Genomic DNA, 19,355 nt, shown 5'->3' on the forward strand with positions numbered 1-19,355 from the left:
CCACGTAGGGCTGTATTCGTCCTGCAGCCAAAGCAGGGCCTGCCTTCTCCTTGCCAGCTGGTGGCTGAAATGCTTTTCAGCCAGTTTCCTCTGCCAGAACCAGTGAGGGAAATAATGTTCCACAGGTGCATGGTGGCTTGAGGAACAGTTTTTAGTGCTAGTAAAAGACTGACTTTTAAGTATGGTACTTCTTTATCTGGTTATTAATAAGGGGCAAATGCTTTTGCTTATAAATGGAGCAAATCTTCAGAAGTTAGAATGATGGTGTGGAGTCATTTTAAAGAATAGAGTTAAACTCTGACAAGTTTTATTTAGGAACCTTGATAAACTCTATCTCAGGAGCTACCTGTAGAATGCTTTATTTTTTCTCAACATATTTCTATTAAATTACCTAAGCACATGAAAAGCTAGTGCCTCTGACCTTTCCCTTTTTCAGTCCAAGATAAAGAGCTGGATTACAGTCAAATGCCATGTAATTTCTGTACTACTAAATAAAGATTTAATAAAGGTTTTGTAAATAGCAGATAAGCTTGAATCAAATGTTTTTACATAACATAAAAACAGAGTGTTCTAAACAGTTGAAGCTATTTTTAAAGCAAGGAGACAATTTTTCATTCCTAAGCTTATTGATAGTCATTGCTTTTCTCCTAAAACTTCAAAGTATGCTTAGTTTATAATCTTTATGATTATACATATTTAAAGACTAGATATTTTTGTTTGCCTTAGAAGCCTGGGAATAGCACCAGATGCCTATTAATCTGTGGCTTACGGTAGCTGCCCCTTTAAGTGCTATCTTTCTGAATGAGAAAAGCAAACAGCTGCTGAATTACATTGAAAAAGTGATATTCTGCTAAGAGAAGGATTTGTGCAAAAGCACATTGTAATTGTAATTCTTTCCACAATAAAAAAAACTCTTTAGATTTCTAGCACCTCCACCTCTACTTTCTCTTTTTTCTTCTTTTTAAATCCTTTTTCTTATCTTTTTTTTTTTTTAATCCCCCTCGCCCCTTTCCCTCCCCCCCCATAATTCCCAGGCCTCAGATGAGTAGAAGAAACAATAGTTAGTTGTCCTAAAATGAAGCCAGGCTACCCAGATAAACTGTTTCTTTGTGTACCAGAGAAAACATTTGCTAAGTCTGTAATGAAACGTAATGATAGAACATATTTTCCTGCTCCCTCTGGGCGTCATTAGTATCTGCAATTAGTTAAAATAGAAGACTTTAGGATGGCCACATTCAGAGAGGTTCCTAATTTCTGTGTGGTTTAAGAATCTTTCATTCTGTTTCTCCAAACCCTTAGCTATGCCAGCTTAACATCTCATAAAACAAGCACTATCTACTTTAGCTTTAATAGTATTGCACATCTTTTTTTTGTGTTTAAGCATGTTTTCCTTTTATGTGGCTATTTTGAATTTGTTTTGTTCTTGAAACCCTGTGGCCTTCAAATAACCAAGACAATCATGGCTCTCATGCATTATTTTTTGATGTCATCATGTGGAGCATTTGACTGCTTCATTTGAGTAATCTAGGGACAGTGATGATGCCAGTGAAAGTCTTACTAGATGTGGCAGAATAAATTAACTGAGTGTCCTTCTCAGAAAGAACCATTGCATCAACAAAAAAAAATGGCAAAAACACTGTATTCTGTTTCAAAACCAGCTGATACAGGTTTGCACAGCTTTCTGTGGGTTATCAGAAGTTTGTTCTGTGGGAATAGGAACTCCTTCTTTTCAGTGAGCTGGCTGGAGGTCATCTTTGTGTGACATGAGCCTCAGACAGACTCTTACAGGGGAGAGGGCCATGTGGATAGTAGAGAGGACCTTGCTGGTAGCTGTCCCCAAAAAATGCTGGTACTGACAGAGCTTTGGGTGTCTGGGGCAATGTCTGGCTGCTACGGTGATAACCTCAACTTTAGGCATACACTTTCCTATTGAGATGCATAGACTTAGGCTTGTCACCCCTAAAATAAGCTTAGTTAAACCGTAAGGCAGAAAGCTGCATAATGTAATCCAGAGAAGAAAATGAACTTTTGATTGACATAAAATCCCAAACACTAACTTCTAGTTTGCTGGAAAATGCCTTACTCTATTAAGGACCCATTCACCTGCTGAATGCAGCAGAACAGCTGAGCCAGGTATTACAAAACAGAAACCCAGCAACTTCATGTCATCTTCTGTTTAATATTTCATGGAGTTATTGCCAGAGGCCTGTCCTGCAGACTGCACGCTTTTTCTACCATGTATCTTGTGTCAGCTCCAGCATTAGTCAGAGCTCTCTAAATTGAGCTAGATCATTGGAGAAAGAAGAGGTGAGGCAGCTGCTGGGTAAGTTGAGCTGCATAAAGTATGATGGTCTCAGTGTTCAGAGCACCCAGATGGGACCTGGTGGTACTGGTTATAATGTGTTCTCCTGAGGGGGCAGAAATTGGTGTCTGTTCTGGGAAGTGTTTTGATTCATGGACATTAGCCCTTAGGTACTCTAAGTAAGAGTTTTGCCTTTGTGGGGCTGCAGAGTGCAGGAACTGACTCTGGAGTCCTTCTGGACTAAGGCCTTCAACCAAAAATTGCTTGAGCCAGAGGAGAGTGAGTGCTTGGGAAATTTTTTTGCTTGGTCAGGGTACTTTCATAGCTCTGTATTGAAGCAGGGCCTATGACCCACACCTTTTCACACAGCTGAGTGCTACAACACCAAGCTGTACAGTCTTTCTTTTACTGTCACCTGGTGGGTCATCATTTACTCAGTGCAGAGTGGAGCAGCTTCAGCTCAACGAGTGGGAGAGGCCCACTGCAAGATTTATTTGAACAGTTAGGGTAGTACTATGGCACTTGTGCATTAAAATCTTGGTCGACAGATAAGAAAGCACCCACGAAGAACAATAAATTCTGATTTCTTATTAAAAGACAGAGCAGTCCTTTTACTCCTGCTGTTTGTTTTTTTGTTTTTGTTGTTGTTGTACGTGTGTGTGAAAAGCCTGTTCCCTTACATGTCTTGAAGAACATCTACTTGAATGGGTCCTGCAGGTGTGGAAAACCAGGCTGGTGATTTGTTTGAAGTCTGAGGCTGTGATGGTGTCCAGCCTCAGCAGAGTAAGTGCACAGGCTCTGGACTTCTACAGGTGGCAAGAAGCTCCTGAGCTTGCCATGGAAGGCCTAACATCTGTATCCCATCTACATGGTACATGCAATTCTGATCCTTCCAGACAAGGAAATTAATTGAGGATGTCCCATATCTGGGCAAGTTGGATAATCACCAACATTTAAGTCTTTTCATGGACCTAACCCAAGCTGCATATTGAAAATAAAGCATGGTTGTGGTTTTGCCTGCTTGAAACCTGCAACCTCACTGAAGTGTGTTGGGGGTCTAAGACAGAGGCTTCCTGTGGTTTCAGGAAGCTCCTTGTCCTGTGGTTGCTGTGCAGAAGTGCCATGCAAATTAATACCTTCCCTAGAGACAAAGTAAAGCAGCTATTCTTCTCAGTAAGTGTTAGGATTGTGCCTGCTGTATTGTGTGTAGTCCCTAACGGTAAACATCTATCACACTCAACTCCCAGGGCTCAGCTGTGCCTTAAAGACATGGTTTAGCTTTTAACAGAGCTGATCAGCACACAATGTGCTGACTGTCATTCCTAAGGAACAAAATGACAGATGGGCTTATGATACGTTTGTCTGGAGGTAGAGAATGAGAAGAGCATCTTGGTTACTAATTACCTTCTCACCATTGAAAAGAGAAATGTCTCTATACTGGACACAATTTGCATGGACATGGCAAAACTAATGAACTTTTTCACCCTCAGCTGTCCCAAGAGTGAGCTTCACACCATTGTCACCACTGTGGCTCTGAGATTTGAATGCAGCCATTTGCATTCAGCAGGGCAGCACAGACGAAATGTGAGAGCTTGAGAATTTTAAAATTCATCTCTGCCTACAGGCTGGTTTATAGCAAGAAGGATGCTGAGTAACAGCTGTTAGTTGTATCGGTGACTGTTATTACTTCTTTTTGATACTCTCTTTTTTTTTTTTTTTTTTTTTTTACATTATTTGTATCCGAATAGCAATAAAATAACTATTCTTTCAGATCTGTTTTTCACGTTCCTGTTTATAAAATGGTGTAACAGCTCTTATGTAAAAAGAATATTCCTGATACGATGAGAACTAATACGTGGAACTCTGATTCCATTTAATTGTTGTTATTGTTATTTGCTGTGTAGGTTTTGTGGTGAATTTCCAATGCATGAGAAACTGCATCCAGCTGAGCAAGAAGGCTTAGTAATCTTAAGAAATAAGGTACTACTGGGGGTGAGCTAAGGTGTCAGAATTGTGTCCTTAATGGCTGTGTGTACCAGACAAAATATCTTAACTTCAAATTATATTTAAAATTAGTTACAGATGAGTGCTGATAAGATCCTGTCTATGAAAAGTCTTTATGAGATATTATCCATTGCATGTTTAACTTGATTATTTTTTTAAATGATGCATTAACACATGTCCCATGACAGGCCTATTATTATTCTAACAATACAATAAGTAGATACATTAAATACTGTAAAATTTAAAACATAATCCTATACATAAAGAAGGTTTAGGGTTGGAGATGCTTCCAAAATGGATGAATGACATCTATCAACTCAGACTCTAGACTTCTTCATTAGTTCTTGGCATAATGAAAGATGAATATTGGGAGGGATGGGGGAGAAGGGGGAAAAAGCAGTGTGTTGCTTGCATAGGTATGAAAACGGGAATAATTTACAGGACTGCATTTGAAACAATAAAATTGGAAGAGTGAAGGATAGCTATCTGACAGTGGAAATGGAAGCTGAAACTTAAGGATTATAGATGCTGCTAATATTCAGGTAAATGCTCTAGGCTGTTTTCCCGGTTTTGAAAGCTGGTGCAAAACCAATTTCAGCAAGTCAATCAGTTTACTGGGTATTCTCATTGTTTAATTTTTGAGACTGCCTTCACAGCAGTGAGGTGGCTGACCCTTAGTGGCAGCAACTTGTTTTCCTTTGGTTTGATTATATTGGGCCTTTATTGTGTCTCTGATCAGTAGCAGGGTGTTACATCTTCATGTGAGTCTCATTCAGAGTTTCTAGGTGGTTAATCTGAAGAATGTAATTCCAGACAGTTGATGACCACTTAAGTGCTGCTCACAGCCTAGCAAAGCAAAACAAAAAAATCAACCTGTTGTTGTCATCTGAGCTCTTTTCCTTTGGAAAACAACATCCTTCAAAACAGATTCCGTCATCTACTTTTGTTACTTTTGGTCTTTTCAGTTTATCTTCAGTTAGCTTGGCTGATCGGTTTTTCTTCTTTCTCCTATGGCTTCTCTGTTCCCTCCCAATATCCAAAGCACGAACTATATCAGTGCTGTGGCAAAGGGTGGGTTGCACCTTCTCCACAGCATTCAGATATTTTCTTCATGGCTCTCCGTGTGAAGTCCACCTTCCCCCTTTCTTTCTTGAGAGCCGTGTACTCGTAGGCCTTCAGCTTACTGTAATAGTCTGAGAATTTGTTGTAGAGAATGGAGATGGGCATGCCATTCAGGATTATTCCAAACGCAATGCAGAGGAAAGCAAACAAGCGGCCAAGGTGGGTTTCTGGACACATATCTCCATATCCCACTGTAGAGATGCTGACCTACAGGCAAAGCAACATTCAGCTTATTAGCTGAGAAGAAGCATACAAACAGATGTGTTCAGGGATCAGGGACAATTTTAAGTTAGTAGTTTTGCACTTTGCATCATGAATCTGAAATACTCTTTGCTGATATCGTTTTCTGTACTCTCCATCTTACACAAAAATCCCTAATTTAGAAAAAAATTCCCTCTCATGCAGTAAAGACAGACAACAATGCAACATGTTTGACACCATTCAGGAGGAGCTTTAAAAGCTTTTCCTGCAGAGCGAATTTCCACACCATCCTGTCCAGAAGGTGGGTTTGCTGCTGATGACTGAGATGGCTCCCTGACCAGGCAAATCCAGTGATAACTGCAGCCCGGCTCCCTCATCACGTCACTTGAAACAGATGCCCTGTGACTAAATCCAGTGTGCTTACAAAACCTGGTATTTTGGGACTTATTCTGTTGTATATTGACAATTACTTGTGTTATATGTATTTTAGGAACTAATTAAAAACACATGAAATGCATCAGCTAATTGTGAAATACTTTTTTATCAAGCTAGTACTATAGGAAGAAGAGACCCAGGACTTTGAAGTTTCTAGATAAAATCTCTTTTAATGGTTGCATACCTACAAGGAGCTGTGAAAGAAAACCAAAGATCTTTCTCTGGAAGTTTTTGCTTGCAGTGTATGCTTGCAACATGTATATTCATAGTGTTTAATTTTTTGATCTTCCTGCTCAGCTATATGTCAGAGTACAAAAGTAAGTGTTGTGTGTGCCTTCAATAGAAGTATTCCTGTTTGGTTTAGCTGACAGGTACACAGGTAGGAAATTTTTGCTGAATTCCCCTTTAAGAGTTTGGGGCTTGTTTAAAATGTTCGTTTTGTGTGAGTGATGGTATTTAGTATATCAGGTTTAAATGAATCTGTACAATTTGCCATCACATTGTTTGCATAGTTTCACAGACTTTTCTTCTCGGCCGTCAGCATTTTCTCTTTTTAGCCTATGGATGTATGAAGGAACTGTGTTTTATACCAAGTTTTATACTTGTATAAAACCGAGTACTGCAATACTTTCTTTGTAAAATTTAATTTCAAAAATTAATCACTGCTTGCTTATGGTGACAGTACATATGAATAATGTACTCCCAAACAGTCAACATAAAATAATTCCTAATTTATATACTTCTACTGCACACATCTTGATTTTTTATAATTTTAACATTTAGTAAATACAACTGTTTCTTTTTTTTTTTTTTTTCCTGGCAGGTAAAACTTGCAAGCTTCTTCTGTCTGCTGCCTACTAGACTGCCCAAGAGATCTTTTTCAGGGAACTAATTTTATTTAATTTTTTTTTCATAGTATGTCAACATACTGTGTGTATCTGTGAAATAATAAACGTTGGCAGAAATAAACTACAGGCAGTAGGACTTTCACTGTAATGTCCTTGTAGATTTAACATTAAAATAAGTCCTTGGAAAGTCATGGTGTACAGCCTACCATCCTCTAACATGCTAAATAAAGTGTTATTTCAAAAGAAAGCACTAGGGTACATGAGACAGCACTGGGTAAGCACATTTGTAGGATGCACCTGCTGCTTCCTATGGAATAAAAAGGATTAGTGACTTGGTTTAGTGGAAATTAAGTCACTGGATTTGAATGATAATACAGGATAAATATCTCCAAAAATATATACTGAGATGAAGGCAAGATGTTTATCTCTACCAGCCAGGACAAAACCATTATCCTGTGATAAGGTTCTGTTCCACTGGCATAGTCTTCTACATTGCCTGTGACAGTTTGGGAGGGATACTTCTCCTGTGTGTGTGAAATCATGATTGTTGTGGGTATTAACGAAATTTTAGTGATCCAGATACTTTAATTTTTTTTAAAGAAAATCTTAAAGGATTAATTTGCTTTAAAAGGAGTTTTATGCTTTGGCATTGCAATGTGCATGCTACAGCCCCTCTTTTGGAGACAGTTGCTTAGCTAAATAGACCTTTTTCACATAGTCATATAGTTTTTTTGGGAGTATCTAAATAAGTGTGGTGTCACCAGCTTGCAGAAATGAGCCCAGGAAACAAAATATAAGGCTAATGTTCTTATTCTGGTGATGCATGAAGCCTGTATTTTTTCCATATTGTGAGTATATCACTTAAAGATAACCTGTAATGTGACCTTCACAGGACCCTTTCTGTTATTCACCGATTTTCCCCGTATTCTCACACTCCAACTTAAAGTATATTCAGCACATGTACACGTACATATGTAAATGTCTATGTGTGTCTGTAGGGCCAGTTTTTCTGCTAGGCACTGAATCACTACAAACATAGGTGTGGGAAACCACCACATCCTGTCAGCCATTGCTGAAATAGAAGCGCAGGCTCTGGGATCCCAAAGCTGCTGGCTCGGAGAAGCGACCCTGGATGGGTTGGGTGTGCTGCCCTGTGGGCCCCATCCGCAGTGCCTATGCTCTTCAAGCAGCATGAGAAGGTCTGACTCCTTCCACTCCATTTGTATGGGCTTCCTTCCCCAGGGAAGCAACTAGGACATAGCCAGCCCAATATCCAGGTCAGAAGTGCTCCTACCATAAACATGGATTATAGAGGACAGCATCAGCTACTGTGAAATGAAATGTACATGATGAAAGCCTATATCAAGCCTTAGAGTTACTGGGAGCCACGGTAGGGGCCCTTTGCCTTCTCTCAGCAGCTGCAGCATCTACCTGCCCTCTCATTTGATCAGGGCTGTGACATGTACTCACATCTTCTGCAGCATATCAGAGGGGTTGTTCTCCAACTCTGAAATGCTGCAGGCAGCAGCACAGACAGGGATCAACTTCCCCCTCTCCCCAAAGCCCTTGATAAAAACCATCCTCCTCCTTACCAAAACACTACTGTAAAAGTGATCATTGTGAAACTACTGTACTTGTGCATGAAGATTATCTGTTAAGAATTTAATTGCAGCCTGCAGCTGCCTCTCCATTACCTGCTAGTCTTGATAATCCCAGAAGTGTTTCTTTTGTCTTCTCAGCTCACCTTGAAGGCTATAACTATCATTTTGATCTCATAATAGTTTGAAAAGTATTGGTTAGCTTTCTATAACTGAACGTATATTTGTATACGTTAACTTGGATGTTAATGTGATCCAGGTCTGGAGATGAACTGCTTCCTGAGCTCTTTAGAAGTCAGCTCCAAGTCTGAGCTGCTGTAACAGTTCTGCCAGGACATTGTTAGAGCCAGGAAGTGTTTAAGTAAAGTGGAGGACTTTAAACTCTCACAGGTCTGTGTTCCTGGATACATCTTCATGCCCCTGAAAGATGTGAACCCAACAGCCTGGAAAATGCTGCCTCAAAAACACCCCCCACATAGCACGGTATCATACAGGTCAGTGATAGTTCAGACCTCTCAAGGAGACGTGCCCAAATGCCTTAGAGCACTAAGCCAGTGGCAGTCTCTAGAAAGGAGGTCATTCTGTCTTCCTTTCTAAGCCTTGTCTGCTGAAACTCAGCCAGTTACCCACACTCCAAGTGCTTGGAATGGGACTAAAATCAAAAAAACACTCTTTCTAGCCGAGGTTGCAAAAAAAGATTCAAGGTGACATTAAGCAGCTCACAGTACTGACTGAGGTGGGATTCAGACTAGTGACCTAGATGTAAAAGGCAGTTTATCCCATTATCAACCCCTTGAGCCATTCTGCTTCTTTTTTTATTTATTCCTCTGCAAGTCTGGCATGATATAAATAACCACCAATGCTTTGTGTGTGTGCAGGCATGCACCTTAGCTGTGCCACCGAAGGAACAGAACACAATCTCTTGTGTAAAACAACTGTTGGTCCTAATGCACTTTTGACTGCCAGACCGCTGGGATATCTTTGGCTTTGCAAGTTTGAGTGACCAGACTACAATTAGTAAACTGTGCCTTATCATCTTAAAGTTGCATGATGTGTCACAGTAGATCTGAAAAAAATAATTAAAATCCTGTGTCCACCTGCAATCAGCTAGTCTGATATAAGCTTTTTTTTTTTTTCTTTTTTTTTTTTGGTGGGTGGGGTGCAGCACCAACAACAGGATTAAGTTGGGAAATACTTTTCTTTCCTGTCTCTTTGCCCGCTTATTTAAAAGTGCAAATACTGTCTGATTTGGTCAGACAGAAATTTCAACACTGTCTGCCTGATTAAGCCTTGATTTAAGCTTACAACAGAGGTGAATGAGTGCATGTATGTGTGTGTGTGTGTGAGCGATTGCATATGTCCTGTAAGCTTAGAATTCAGAGCAGATGTTCACCGATCTGAGCCTGCTGTTCTCAAGACTGTCAGTGACTCTAGGAAGGAAGGGGAGGGGAAGGAAGGGAAGATCTCTGGCTACCTGCTACGGTGAGATGTGTTTACTTACGGCAGCCCACCACCAAGCATGGGGGATGCTGGTGAAGTTGGTGCTGGAGACATCGTGCTCCACTGTGTAGACCATGGCAGAGAAGGCGAAGATGCCCATGGCGATGAAGAGCAAAAGGCAGCCCACCTGCTGGTAGCACTGGCGCAAGGTAAAGCCAAAGGCACGCAGCCCTGTGGAGTGTCGGGCTAGCTTGAGGATGCGGAAGATACGCATGAGGCGCATGATGCGGAGCACCTGTCCCACCTTGCCCACTCGCCCCACCTTCTCGATATCATGCTCGTGCTGAGAGCCCCGACCTCGGGGCTGGTCGTCATCAGCAAAGCATTCAAGCAGGAGCTGCAGGTAGAGGGGCAGGATGGCAATGAGGTCTACTGCGTTGAGGGCGCTGCTGGCAAAGCGACGCAGATCTGGGGTAGAGACCAAGCGCAGCAGGTACTCCAGTGTGAAGAATGCAATGCATAGGGTCTCAATGTGTTCCAAGACAGGCCGGCTCTCCCCGCTCTTGCGGTCTACCTGCTGCATCTCCTCCACTGTATTGAGTGCCAGGGCCACCACGGAGATGAGCACGAAGAAGCTGGAGGCCACTGCCATCACTTTGGCAGTGACAGACGAGAAGGGCTTCTCCATGAGGTTCCAGAGGCGCCAGCGCTGGGGCCCGTAGTAGCGCATGTGGTGGAAGAGCTGTTCGTTCTCCTGAGCCTCTGCCTGGGAGCGCAGCTCGCGCTGGACCTTCAGCTGCTCGCTTAGCTCGTCACGGCGCTCCTCGAAGCAGATGCGGCAACAGCGAGGGGTGTATTTGAGGCGCACGCCCCAGTAGCTCAGCTCCTCCAGGAAGCTACGGGGGCACAGCTCGTCCCGCACACGCAGCACTCCCGAGGCGTAGAAGTTGTACACCAGCTGGAAGACGGCCGGGTCCCGGTCAAAGAAATACTCATCTACCTGGGCAGCATAGTCATCACACAGGCCCAGCTGGCAGCGACGGTCGGTGGAGGTAGCCAGGCGGCCCAGGCGAGTCTTGGGATAGATGGCCACTGCTTGGTAGGTGAGACGGTAGCTTTGGCCACCAACGTTGATGTTCAGCACAGATGAAGTGGAAGCTGTGGCCGGGGCTCCAGAGGAAGGGATGGATGGGGAGCAAGGAATGGATGACAAGGGCTTGCTTTCTCCCTCAAATATGTCTTTGCCTAGCCATTTTCCTTGTTCTTTCTCTTCCTCCTCCTCATCTTCATCGTCCACATAATAGTTGTAATTCCCTTCGGGTCCCAGGAGCAGTACGGTCTGAGAGTTCAAGGGAGTGGTAGCAGAAAAGCCACTCTGTTTGTCTACATGTGTGCCTTCGTTATCCTTCCTCTTGTCAGGCTGCGGGAGGACATTTGGTGCTTCCCTCTCTCTGCCTTTGTGCTTTAGGAAAGGAAACTGTTGCCGCATGTTAAACTGCAACATGCTGTTCTTCCTTATTCTTCCACCTTCCTGCATTTTCTTGATCAAGGAACTCACACCAGTCCTTTCCAGCACTACAAAGGCTGACAATCCTGTTTCCTTCCCTCTTTATCTCAGTACTGTCACACACAGCAGAAGTCCTGCATTTTTCTCCCTGCCAGCCACCACTCCAGTTGTTGTGAAAGCTTCATGTGGGATATAGACATATGAAGACTGCTGTTGACCGTTTTAATCTTGCTGACAGGGAAGATCTGAGTGCTTAGAGAAGGGGATTTAAGGGCTATTATCCTGTTCCAGCCTCATCTCCCTCAGGCTGTGACGTGAATGATTATGGATCCATAAATCTATGAAAAATCAGTAGGGGAAAAAGAATCCTAAAGTTTTACTGCTAATAAACCCTATATATTTTCCCAATTCAAGTATAAATGGAATAAGAATAATCTCAAAATGAAAACATATGAGGGACAGAGGGGGGAGGCGGCGGGGGCCAGAGAGAGAACATTAAAGATTTATTTCATCTGCATGAGTGTAGCATGTCTTGGTTTTCCTTAATGAAATCTATGAATAATTGATATGCAGATAATGGGTTGGACTCCACTACAGTAACTCTTAAAATATTTTGCAAAGGTGAGCAAATAAAAGTCATCCCTTTTTAGTCCTAGTTAGAACACCTGCATCCGGTTAAGGGCTGGGGAAAGTCGCAGTCTGTGCCTGAAGCTTTGGCTGTGCTCTGGGAGCGCAGGTTTCATGCTCCCCTGGACGCAGATAAAGTGAAGTGCAGGGGTGTGAAGGGGTTTTGAGCATGCTACTTCACTTCAAACTCTTCATGAGCTGCTGAGAAACAGAACAAACCCACTCATATTTCTCTTGTGCGGCATGTTTAATAGCATAAAGCTGCAACAGGTACTTCGAAGGACAGGAAAGATGCTCTCCCTTTGTTTTGTTGAAGGCTTTATCCTCAATAGGAATTGTCAGTGCCTTATTACAGATACCAATCTGCTTTGCAGTTTTCTTTGAACATTAAGCCATACCGTGATGAGTCCTTTGTTAGAAAATTTAGTACAGATTAATGTCCCATTTCAAGGCTCTTTCTCCCAAGCAAACTAAATCAGATATAAGTAAAAAAATAGACTGCAATGTCTTCATTTTACTACTGAAAATTCTGGAATATTTCTTAATCATTACTTAGGCTAGACTAAAACCATATTCTTCTTGTCAGCCTCCACTGTAGCATTTCATCTTGCTTTTAGTCAGGCTCCCTGATTTTACTTCTGAGAAGTATCATCTAAGGCTTATTGCTCAGTATCCAAGAGATCATTTTTCATACCGTACTGTGGTACCAGGAGCTCCTACAGGTTGAACCTCATGACTGTCAAATGCCAACACCCCATCCACCTGGACTAAGATCTTGAACATCACTACTATGCAAAGCAAGAAAGATAACTAGCTTCACTTCTGCTCAGACTAATCGCGTTGACCTAGATATTCTTCAGAATGTAACTCTCAGGCACTTGGTATGCTCTGCTCAAACTCCCCTCTAACTGTAAAACAGGTAAAATAGAAGTGGTTTAGATATGTTCTTTACTTCGAGGTGAGACTTGGTTCTGGGCTGCTAGACTCTAAGCCTTTATAGGTAAGGAAATGAAGTGACCAGAAAAGACTTCCCATATCACCTTTGTTTTTTTCCTTAGCTACCTTACTCAGTGTGCTGCTTACCTTATCTAGTGTCACTAACAAGACTTGCATAAAATCTTCCTGTGTGGGGAAGAGCATACTTTGGGCTGCTGGAGGAGCTATTTGGTAAGATCCCCTGGGAATCTGGTTTTGAAGGGGTCCATGGATGCAAGTCACTTTTTAAAAACCATGTCTTAAGAGCACAGTAGCAGGCAGTTCCAAAGTGGTGGAAGTCAAGGAAGCAGAGCAGAAGGCAGGCTTGGCTGAGCAGGGACCTTCTAGAACTTACACAGAAAAGAAAAGTGTATGGACATTGTAATCAAGGATAAGAAACATAACATGGGAGGAGAACTGAAATGCTGCTCACCATGCTAGAAGGAAAATTTGTGTAACCAAAGCCCAACTAGAGTTCAAGTTGAACACTGTGAAGGCTTATAAAAGGATATTGAAAGATTTGGCAGATGTTACCGCAGGACCTCTCTCTCTATTATTTTTCAATGATCTTGTGAGTCTAAAGAGGTCCTAGCTAACAGGAAGCTGGCAAATGTTGTCCCAGTTTTCAAGACGGGCTAGAATGAAGGCCCTGGTAATTAGGCCTGTCAGTCTCATTTCACTGCCTTGTAAAATTAAAGAGAAGGTGATTGTGGGAGTTACTCAAAAAAACTTGAGAGATTCTGCAGCCATTGGTCATAGCTTTAAATCCTGCTTAACCAGCCTAATTGCCTTTTATGTCACGATCACCCATGTAATTGACAAAAAGAAGCCAGTAGATGTGGGTTCTTTTTATCTTAGCAAAACTTTCGGTACCGTCTCTCTCATCCTTCTGGGCAAAGTGTCCAGCACACAGCTTGACAAGTCCACAATATGTTGGATGAGCAATCGGCTGACAGGTGAGCCTCAAAGAATTTTACTAAATGAGGTTACATCAGGCTAGTAGCCAGTCACCAGTGGGGTTTAATCAGGGCTCAATTTTAGGGCCAGTGCTCTTTAATGTGTTTTTGTTTGTTTGTTTGTTTGTTTGTTTTTTTAAATGAACTGGATATAGGAAGCAAATGTACGTTAAGTACATTTTCTGATGATACTAAACTAGGAGGAGCTGTGGACTCCCTTGAGAGTAGAGAGGCCTTACAGAGAAATCTCGATAGACTAGAGAGCTTCAGAATTAACCAGCCATATGAAATTTAACAAGAGCAAGTGTAGGATTCACCACATGGGTTGGAGTAATCTGGGTTATACATATAAACCGGAGGGCATGAAGCTGGAGACCAGCCCCATGGAAAAAGGTCTGTGCGTTTGAGTTGGTAGTAAGTTCAATGTGAGTCGTGTGCCCTGGCAGCCAAAGGGTCTAAATGTGTCCTGGGATGCATTGAGCACAGCATAGCTTACTGGCTGAAGGAGGTGACTGTCCCAGTCTGCAGTGCACTGGTGCTGCCCCCCCTCAAGTAGTGTGTGCAGGTTTGGGTGCCTCAGTGTAAGGACATCAAACTGCTAGTGTGTCTATAGAAAGGTCACTAAGATGATGAAAGACCTGATAGGCAAGACTCACAAGGAGTGACTGAGGTCACTTCATTTGTTCAGCTTGGAGGAACAAATGGGAGGTGCTAACCCTCTCTCTCTGGTGACCAGTGATAGGACAGAAGGAGGTGGAATGAGGCTGTGCCAGAGGAAGTTCAAATTGAACATTAGGAAAAGGTTCTTCACTGAGAAGGTGGTGGCTGGAACAGGCTTCTCAGGGAATTGGTCATGGCACCAGGCCTGTCAAAGTTGAGGGAACATCTGGGTGATGCTTTTAATCGTATGGTGTAGTTTTAGACAGTCCTGCAAGGAACAGAGAGTTGGACTCAATGCTCCTTAAGGGTTTCTTTCAACTTGCAATATCCTGCTTCTATGATTTGATGATTCTATGGGTAGTAGAAGAAGAAGTGTGGAAACTTGACAGTAACAGTGGAGAATGCTGTCTGATCAACCAGACAGTGCTCTGGATACTGGCTTCTCAAGAACAATATTCTCACAAGAGAAAACTGTAATTGAAATTGAAGGTCATGAGAGGATGCATCTTTGTGAGTCAACACCTTAAGAAGTGCTGCCTTTTCCTAACTGTACAACTCCAGTGTTTTTTCACTAAGAAAATCAGCTTCAGAGCTGAGTATTCTTGCTTTGTCTTGGTTAAAAAAAAATGAGAACTTTTAAATTAATATTACCTTGAAGGATTTATATGGCTCTGTAAGGCCTCAGTGGATTATTCCTACCTCACTAGAGGAACTGTTCATAGATTAGTAGTTTTTTAAGGTCAAGAAAGGCCTGTAAGATCATTTATTCTGACCTACTTGAATGATAACCCCAGAACTTCACTCAGTAATGCTGCCTATGTGCTAAAAAGTGTGAATCAAAGTACTCTGACGTCTTGGAGACTAGAAATAACTTTCTCAGCTATCCACAGGGAATTGCACCAAAAAATTATACATGGGGCAGTTTCAAAGAGTCCCACTAGGCTGTTTCATTAACCTCTAGTAACCTCTCAGGCTCTGTTGACCATGTGGAAAGTACTGCTAACTGTGATTTTTAATAACATTATTATTAGTAATGTCCTGTTTGTCATATTAAGGCACTCAAAAAGCATAATAGGGCTGAAGGTAGACTGACTGGCTGTAGTGTCACCTAAAACTGTGAGGGGTAACTCAGGGAGTAGGAGAATTAGGATTCTGTTCTGTCTGCCTCTCCATACACTTGCTCTTTATAGAGTCACTGTTAAAAAAAAAAAAAAAAAAATCAGCCAACAACAAATCAAAACAAACAAACAAACACACACACACACACCCCAAACCAAAAACAACCCTGAGCTAGAGCTTTGCCAAAGCATCTGATCTGCCCAGAGCTGAAGCAACATTCACCCTGGCCTTGATCTCCACCTGTCTTGGTTAGAATCAAATGCGAGCAGCAGTGAGTGAGAGGATTTTTCCTCCTCTGTGATTTCAGGCATCTTTGCACCCTACTACTCTGGCAGAGTTTCTTAGCCCTCAAAGTGCCATGTTGCTGCTGAACAAATACTTCCCTGCTATTTCGGTTCTTTTTTTTATTTCTTGCCAACCCTGCTGCTGCAGCCACCCAGAGGGTGCTTGGAAATGGCAGACTGAGAAGGAAAAGAGGATGATTGAAGGGTAGACTAATCATCATCATCATCCAGCCACTCATATATCTCTTCCTGCTCACATGTTAGAGTGGAGCTCCTATGCCTGTGCAATCACCTGTCTCTATGCATCACTACTGCCTGCACCTGCAAGAAAAGAGAACACAGAGGGAGAAAACAGGGTAGCATAAACATTAGATAGGATGAAACAATATTGCAGAGAAATTCCCCAAATTGTCTCATGTGTACATGATCTGAATGCACATAAGCCTTAGGGTGCAGATATGGTCAAAGTTACCAAGGTGTGGCACCATCTGAGCCATGGGGGCTGTCTGTACACAATCTCTAAACACACAGCAGATACAAAATAACATGATTCTGACATAACCCTCTTGTGTTGCAAGCTTAAATAAATTCAATACCTTGTGTTTGCTACATGCTGTGGGTATGGACAAAGAGACCACAGCTCTGCTTACATGGGATGGCTTGCTAGACTAGGGGGATCTGCCCGTGAGGCTGGGTCTTAACACGCTCAACAGAGATACCTATGATATTCAGCAGGCTACATATCCAGAAATAGCTATGTATCAGGTGGCTCATGGGAACAGAAAAACAGGGGAAATAGGTATATCTAGCATGTACTTCGACAAGTCAATGCATTGCAGCACACACAGACACACAGACACACAGACACACAGACACACAGACACACACAGAGACACACACACACACACGAACAGCACCATAGCTTAAGGAGTTCATAACCCTTTTTTACAGGTGGGATGCTGAAGAACAAGCAGATTTAATTTGGAAACAAGCAGCAGGGGAATCAAGCAGTATTTTCTGTATTGCATATTGCTGGGCTTTCCACTGGGCCTTGCTCACTGTATGTAGTGGCTCATTCATAAACATTAGTAGCTCTTCAGACACAGGCAATTCATCCCAGCCCTGCAATGAAGACAAACATTAAAAAGCACACAACAGTGGCAGCAAGAAAAAAATTTACTGAATGAGTGGGAATGAGTATCAGCTGTATGTAGAGAAGCTGGAAATATGCTGAAAGCAGAGACCAAACAATGACAGTAACACCCCTCTAAGGGTGTGGGAGGTCTGTTCTGAGCTTTATGTTTTCTGAGCATTAAACCTTTATGGGAATAAGCACTTTTCTTGCTGAGACACTTCAGCACCCAGTTTTGCTTTGAGAGTTCATTTTGTACTGCAAGAGAGAGAAAAGATGTTGATGTTTATACAAAGTATTTGTACTTCCTCTTCCTCCCAGGAATTTAGTCTTGTCTTGCCATTTTCTTACATATGACAAAGGCACTTTAGACTGGCAGCGTACAGTGTGCTTTTTTCTTTTCTTTTCTTTTCTTTTCTTTTTTTTTTAAATGTGGAAGGAGCCTGCACAAACAATAGTACCACTATACCTAGTGAAAGCAAATAAACCTCAATAATGATAAAGTCACAATGTGGGAGTCATAGATAAAAAAGTCTGACCTGAGGAACAGCAGTCCTTCAATCCACAAAGCCATTCCTGGCCTGCTGAGCAGCATGGTATGCATTCCCTTTTTGGAATTCAGGATCCTGCAGTGGGCTGGACATCCACCTGTCCCATGAAATGCAAAGAGCTTCAGATTCTGTAAGCTGCATGATCCTGGTATCATTCCAATCAACACTTCCTCTCTTCTCTTGCATCCCATCCCTAGCAAGAACCAACCATGAAGGTAATGAATCTCAACCTGACATAATTTGTGATGACCTATATGTCAATGTCTTGGAAAAAAAAAAGACTAAATAAGGAAGTCCATTGAACATTGTATTCCCATTCATGCATATTGCTTGCATCAGGACCACACAGACTTGGAAAGGACTTAATGCAAGGCACATATCCAGGAATATTTTTCAAGATCCCTAACAGTCTTCTCCAAGTTCTGTCCCGTGATAAACACATCTGTTGTAGCAACTTTTTTCAGTAGTTCCTTCCTCTTGTGTTCTTGGGTACGAATGTCCATTGTGAACCTTTTCTATCCCAACACTCCAAGTGATAGTAAATTAACACAGCTCACCTGTCTTCTGAACCTTTGCTTGCTGCTTTGCAGTTGAATTAACCTCACATACAGATTTCATGCTATGCTACATGCCAAATATGAAGTAATGACTTGGCATCTACCAGATGATTCATAAGAGATGAAGATGCACCTTCTCCACCTCAAGGTACTCACTGGCATTTCCAGCTTCACACCAGAGCCCAAGCATTACCTTTAAGGAGGGGAGGAAGGATGCCCCACTCCTTGAAGTAAATTTTCTGACCACAAGCTTGTAAGTCTATAATTCATGGTGGATTTTCCAAGGCTATGCTGTTGTGAAATTTTATTTGCTTTATACACATGCATGTCACACCTCCCCTCTCCGGTTTGGGACCGCAGCTGTGTGGCTTGTGCTTTTCTGATGTTTATTTCTAGAGCTGGTTATTTCTTCCTTCTTTGCCTACACTGTATCTGCACTGTACTCCCTTGGTTCTGTCTGTCCACTCGCTCCACAGCAGCAGGTCTTTCCATAAAACCAATGACACCAGTGTTGTTCAGTTTTGAGTCAGCTGTATGTGAACCTCATGAGGACTTTTCCATGCATAGCATGCTGAAGGGTTCACCTCTTAGTTTCGTTATGAGGGTTTAACATGCTTTGTCACTGTGAAGTTCAAGGTGTTCTGCTTTTAGCATACGAATTGAAATACTTAGCTGCAAAATTATTAGTTTCCTTATGTACAAGAAAGATTGGTTAAAAACAAACAAGCTGCTCCTGGGACTTTTCAGAGGAAACTGGGTAACTTTGTGCAGTGGAAGGTAAGATTTCACTTCTTACTTAAATGCTTCATTCAGACCCAGTTGTGATTTTAAATTCCAGGATATATTTTCCAAACACAAACATAGATTTATAATAAAGCTTTCTATTGACCAAGTTGCATACCAAATGAAACATTATTTCAGGGGCAGAGAAATCTTTTGCTGCCTGGATTTTAGCCAGATTTTATGTATGTGTGTTTGTACAACCAAATAGTTATGCATATGTGTGAAAATCTGTCAGCAAGATTGCTATCCTTATC

The 19,355-nt window shown here is 42.0% G+C and overlaps 1 protein-coding gene across 1 annotated transcript; it reads right to left on the reverse strand.

Annotated features, from left to right (window-relative positions):
• Positions 1-5,359: 5,359 nt before the first annotated feature.
• Positions 5,360-11,454, reverse strand: KCNV2 (potassium channel, subfamily V, member 2). The gene is made up of 2 exons (XM_008948372.1): positions 10,012-11,454; positions 5,360-5,635 (listed from the first exon to the last, which is right to left on the reverse strand). The coding sequence occupies exons 1-2, from the start codon at positions 11,452-11,454 to the stop codon at positions 5,360-5,362; spliced, it is 1,719 nt and encodes a 572-aa protein (XP_008946620.1).
• Between the last annotated feature and the right edge of the window lie 7,901 nt (positions 11,455-19,355).

This window comes from Merops nubicus, unplaced genomic scaffold (genome assembly GCF_000691845.1).
Source record: "Merops nubicus isolate BGI_N331 unplaced genomic scaffold, ASM69184v1 scaffold40729, whole genome shotgun sequence".
NCBI classification, from domain to species: Eukaryota; Metazoa; Chordata; class Aves; order Coraciiformes; family Meropidae; genus Merops; species Merops nubicus.